The sequence below is a fragment of the Limulus polyphemus genome, unplaced genomic scaffold (assembly GCF_000517525.1).
Source record: "Limulus polyphemus unplaced genomic scaffold, Limulus_polyphemus-2.1.2 Scaffold3312, whole genome shotgun sequence".
Lineage (NCBI taxonomy): Eukaryota > Metazoa > Arthropoda > Merostomata > Xiphosura > Limulidae > Limulus > Limulus polyphemus.
The window spans coordinates 100,239-106,066 of NW_013668922.1; the positions used below are offsets into that span (position 1 = coordinate 100,239).

Consider the following 5,828-nt stretch of genomic DNA (forward strand, 5'->3'; position numbering starts at 1 on the left):
AGTTATTATATTCGATTAGTGCGGCTCTTTTAAAGAACACATTAACCGCACTAATCGAGGGATTCCTGTACATTGCACTACATATTCTTCAATTGTGCCAGAAAAAAGAATCTCATCCTTCCCATTAATGGGCAAGTGTTAAAAACTTTAATTGTGTTACTAGATTTTTTCGCGCTTTTTTAAAAATTAGGCCTGAGGTTTGTACTTAAAAAAAAAAAGATTAAACAAAAACTGGCACGTAAGCCGAAAATTTTGAGAACCACTGTTTTAAGGGATAATAAAAGTATTTTAGGAATGAAAACGGTCGTATATAAACTAGGAATTCTTGTGCAGATTAATTGTGTGTGTGTGTGTTTGTTTGTTATGGATTTCGCGCAAAACTACACGAGGGCTATCTGCGCTAGCCGTCCCTAATTTAGCAGTGTAAAACTAAAGAGAAGGCAGCTAGTCATCACCACCCACCGCCAACTCTTGGGCTACTCTTTTACCAACGAATAGTGGGCTTGACTGTCAGATCATAATACTCCCACGGCTGAAAGGGCGAGCATGTTTGGTGTCACGGGGATTCGAACCCGCGACCTTCAGATTCCGAGTCGAACACCCTAACCACCTGGGCCTTGTGTGTGTGTCAAAGTAAATATTTCCTACACTGTAGGCATTTAAAGTGAGAATATCTTAACCTCATAAAAGAAAGTTTTGATTTGTTGAAGATTTAAACGTTTAAGTTGAAGCAATACATTTATATAAATCAAAGTAATGTTACAGAACGTTATATTCTATTCAGATATTTTTTAATTATATTATTCTTAATTAATCCATTACGAATTTGTTATCAGTTTGGCGTTTAAAAAGTTCTTGCATTACTTAGTTATTTTAGCTTGAATATATTCATCACATCATAGGGAGGTCGCGGGTTCGAATCCAGTCACCGAATAGGCTCATTTATTAAGCCATAGGGGCGTTATAATGTGGCAGTCAACCCCACTATTCGATTAGAGTAGCTCAAGTGTTGGCGGTGGGTGATGTTGACTAGCTGCTGCCCTTCGAGTTTATTACTTCTAAATTAGGAATGGCTAGCGCTGATAGCCCTTTAGTAGTTTCGCGCAAAATTCAACAAACAAACAAAGACCTCATAAGGAAACTGTTTTTCGCCGAACATACTTCTTGTTAACGTCACAAAAAAGCTGCTGTTCCCGGAATTATTGACTCTGTTTCGTAGAGCGCACGATCGATCATGTAGAGTTTGTACTCCTTGTTACGTACGGACTTTGATATAGTTACGTTGATTGATATCATTCGAAATATAATACGAGTATTTCAAATCAAAAAGATGATCACAAAGTTCACACAGAATTCAATAGTTTGCATGCTTTAAAAGGGTGAACTTTAGTCCAGAGTACATACTTAGTATTCATTAAAAAATATATCTCCATGATACTGGCACGTTTGTAATTGTTCAATGCAATTTGGAGATGTTACGTCACTGTTCGTTTGTTAATTTCCCGTAAAAATTATTTCCGAATAACTTCAGCGATACAAGTCCTTTCTTAAATAAAACTAGTTTATTATTTCTCAATACAACTTTGCATTACACTTAATTTCCACAGTCACTTTAACTTAAACACACATTAGAATTCACCACGATTCACGCACTTTACTTACGGTCACTACCGCTCACTTGACTCAATTATCTGTCTCGATATCTGTCTATCTGCCATTATCTCTCCGCTTTATTTGCCGGGCTTATATAATAAAATAGAGGGCGTCTGGCAAACACTCGGGCCTTCACGATCCTTTTAGAACTCATGACGTGTTACCAGGGTCACGTGACTTCCGCTGTCGTAACAGAAAGTAAAAATATACAATTTAAGTTGATAGTTTCTCCTCTTTTTTTTAACATTAGTTCGTGGTCAAATACTATATATAGATTAAATATAAACATGAATAATAGCCGATTCTTAATTATTTATCTTTGTTGCAATATCTTAAGCTTTCAACCCAGTCAGTAATGGAAAAATTACAGTATTAAGGGATTAACAAGTGTCATTTTACACTTGAAATTCTGCTGTGAGAAATGATAACAATACATCAACTGATAACCTACTTTGATGGTAATATAGTTGTGAACATAAAAAGCTTTTTAACGTTAATATTTTTTTAGAAATTCTTAAATTAGAAATGAATTTATCTTGGATTAAAAACAAACAAACGTTACTGATGTTTTCAATTATCTTTATAAGTTATTTTTACTTCACTGCAAGCCTCCCTGTAGCTCAGCGGCATGTCTTGAATTTATACGCAAAAAACCTGATTTCGATACCCGTGGTGGGCACAGCACAAATAGCCCATTATGTAGCTTTCTGCTTAATTACAAACAAACAGACGTCATTGCAAAACTCAATAAGACAACACTTGTATGTATTTAGACAATTACTTATTGACAAAGACAGTTTAAGTTAATTTTGAGTCTGTCTGTTTATTGTTGTTTTCCAAAACTTGTTCTAAAAATTGAATCGCAGCTTTCTCTACTGAACAAACCTTATTAATACTTCCAACAGATATGTTTTGAAACGCTCGCTCGTCATAATATCAAAAGATTCCTTTGTTATTATTATCCATCTTGATTTGCAATCACAGTGATCTGTCTTTCATACTATAATAAAATAACTACACTCTCAGAGGCGTCGGAACCGGGGGTGCTGTAACACCGCCACTCTTTCACATTTGACTTCTATAGCAACTGTAAATTATATTATTATATTAATTTTCTAGGGGGCATGCCCACAGATCCCCTAGATTGAGCTGTCTTGGGCACCACAGGAACTACTTTTAGAAGCTCCTTATACTTTCAATCTCACATTGTAAAATCTGCATGTCTAACCAAGCACTTTTACTTTACAATTCCTTCCTACACCACTGTACACTCTACATTTTAAGTAGCTTATTAATCAGTACTACCGAAAAGCCACCTTTAGTAATATTATTTTTTGAAGTATTGGGGTTTTAAATGATAAGAGTAAATTTAATTATGTTCAGTAGAAGAGGGAAGAATATAAGGTATTAAATGTACATTTCGTAAACATATTTTTTACTTTTGTTATATAAGTCATGTCATTGACATTTATCGTGATACTTTAATTTTAAAACATATCTTATCAAAACATATTTTATAATTGCTTATTATATTTACAGTGTTTCATTTGAAGACTGGAGACCTGGTTTGGCGCAACTGTTACAGCCTATACCCTTCCCTCACGAGTAAGTGGTTTACTCTTTTATCAAAATCCACCGTAGTGGCTCGACCAGCCAAGTTAAAAAAGTAGACATCAAAAGGCATGAAAATGAAAAAAAAATCACTAATTTTGGACTCTTATTTTTCCAAGAGGTGTTATTGTAATTTTTAGTAACTTCTAATTAAAGAGTACTTTTGAAATCAAAAGTCAGGTCACTATTGTTACCGTGGCTTAAGTAGAATGGCACGAGACTTCATATTGCTACGACAGCGGAAGTCACGCGACGCTGGAGTTTCTAGAAGGATCACGACTTATCGAGGAACCTCGCGAATGTCCGAGTGTTTGCTAGACGCCCTCTGTTTTGGTATATAAGCCTGACGAGAAAAACCAGCGTGATTGCATAGATAGATAGATATGCAGATAGATCGAAGATATAGATAATTGAGTCAAGCGAACAGTAGGCACCTCAAGTAAAGTGTGTGAATCACTGTGATTTATAGCGTGTGTTATAAAAGAAGTATAGTTTAACCTACTGATTGGAAATTCTGTGCATTACAAAGTTTGTATCCAGAAAGAATAAACTGGTTTTAATCAAGAAAGGACTTGTATCGCTGAAGTTCCTCGGAAAGAATTTATACCGGAAATTAACAAACTAGCAGATACGTAACAATATCAGTAAAGTGCGATTCACTGTTTTTATTAAATACCTTGTGATTATAAATGTCAATAATATCTGGTATTTGTGCTTGAAATTTTAATATAAGACTGCGTAATTATTGTACACTATTTACGTTTAGCGTTTTATTATTCTTTTTCAGTGCCCTGGCATATGCACAGTTCACAAAGTAAGTACTTATATTTCCTTCATTGCATGTACAAAACTACAATGTTGATTAGATGTTTGTCACAGTAGTGGTTCGAAAACAAACGTTTATTCTATATACGTTACGAACAATTTCAATTTGATTAGATAGCAAACATGGACCAAGAAATTTATCCGGTTGCACATTAAATTTCCTGATTAATTCAGCTATTATCTGATTTTTTGCTAGTACGTTTCATTAACTGAATTAGGAAACAACAAAGGTTGTATTAATGAAATGACAGAAATAATGTTCGACTCAGAATTAGTAATGAAATTCACACACAACAAATAGAAATAACTTCTTTTTTTTCTAGTAGATTAAAATTAATTATAAATTTTTATTATGCCTTGCACCTCAGTGGCTTAGCGGTAAGTTTTAAGATTTACAATGTTAAAGATCGGGTTTCAATACGTGTGGTGGGCACAGCACACACAATCTAGTATGCAGTTTTGTGCTTAATAACAGAATGAAACAAAACAGTCACTGTATATATTAAAAGTTTCTGTAAAATAAGAAATTGCAAATCATCATTTTATTGTGTTAAAATTGCCATAAAAGTATATTTTAACTTTTATTTCGACTTTTTGTTCTTTAAAGTTTAAACTTTTCTATAAATTGGTAGCATTCCCTAAAGAATTATTTTAGTATATGAAGTAGCTTAAGAATACTTGCTGTCAGATTCTTTTAGAAATGTTTCCATCAACGTTATATTTTTAATGTTAGTAATAATTTACCGAATTTCACCAGTAATAATAAAAATTAGCGACTCGTTTTATATTATCATTTTGACAACGTTTCGAATTCTTAAAGTTCGCTTACATTCATATATAAATGAATAACTTTTATTTATTGTACCTTTTGTGTTTTGTCGAGTAACGTTAATGAAAACTTTACCGTTTTAAAATACGCATTAACTTTATATTGACGTTGTTCTTCACAGAAATTTTAAGCTTGTTATCGAGAGCATTTGTAAAGACCCTAGATGTGAAGTTCATCTGGCACTTTTAGGGATCCGTGATGATAAAGATGGTTGGTTTCAACTTTACTGCCCAGGGAGTATAGCGTGTGATGATGAAGGTGATCTCTGGAGCCTTATAGTAAGTGGGTTATTTGTTATCTACTACCTCCCTTCTACTGTTGGCAGGATGTTTTATAATTGACTAAACATACTAAAAAGAGAACTTTCTAAAAATTGTGTCGTAATATAGACAAACTGCAGTGTAATAAATCGTTACAGTGTAGTTAAATAAAATCTGAGCCAGTCTGCTTATTGTTATTTAATCAAACATGTTCTAAAAAATAAACTGCAGCTTTCTCCTCTGAATAAACATTATTAATACTCCTACTAAATATGCTCTGAAACATTGACTTGTTGTAACATTAACACTTAAAGATTCCCATGTTATCATTATCTATCTGATTTGCAATGAGTATTTAGTCTTTCATACTGCAATGCAGTAACTTTGCTCTATATTTAAGGTATATAACTAGATGTACTTCTGCAGGGTCCCAGAAAGTGTTCTGTTTCAAGAATAAATAAAACCAAAATTAAGAGTGTATAGTATACTGTATAGTGGTGCAGTGGTAAAACAGGTGACCCCTCCAGGGAAATTAATTAGTACTACCGAAAAGTCATCATTAATAATAGAATGTTACATATTGAAGTATTGATGTTTTAAAATACATAATTAAATAAATTATGTTTAGTGGAAGTAGGAAGAATATATAT

General features: G+C 33.3%; 1 protein-coding gene across 4 annotated transcripts in view; it reads left to right on the forward strand.

Moving 5' to 3' along the window:
• LOC106469113 (C-Maf-inducing protein-like) overlaps nucleotides 1–5,828 on the forward strand; it is a 71,866-nt gene that overhangs the window by 54,659 nt on the left and 11,379 nt on the right. For all 4 annotated transcript variants that reach the window (XM_022397540.1, XM_013929568.2, XM_022397541.1 and 1 more), the window contains exons 11-13: nucleotides 3,193–3,258; nucleotides 4,052–4,078; nucleotides 5,040–5,196. In XM_022397540.1, coding sequence (XP_022253248.1) covers nucleotides 3,193–3,258; nucleotides 4,052–4,078; nucleotides 5,040–5,196 — 250 coding nt within the window. The remainder of the gene's footprint in view (nucleotides 1–3,192; nucleotides 3,259–4,051; nucleotides 4,079–5,039; nucleotides 5,197–5,828) is intronic.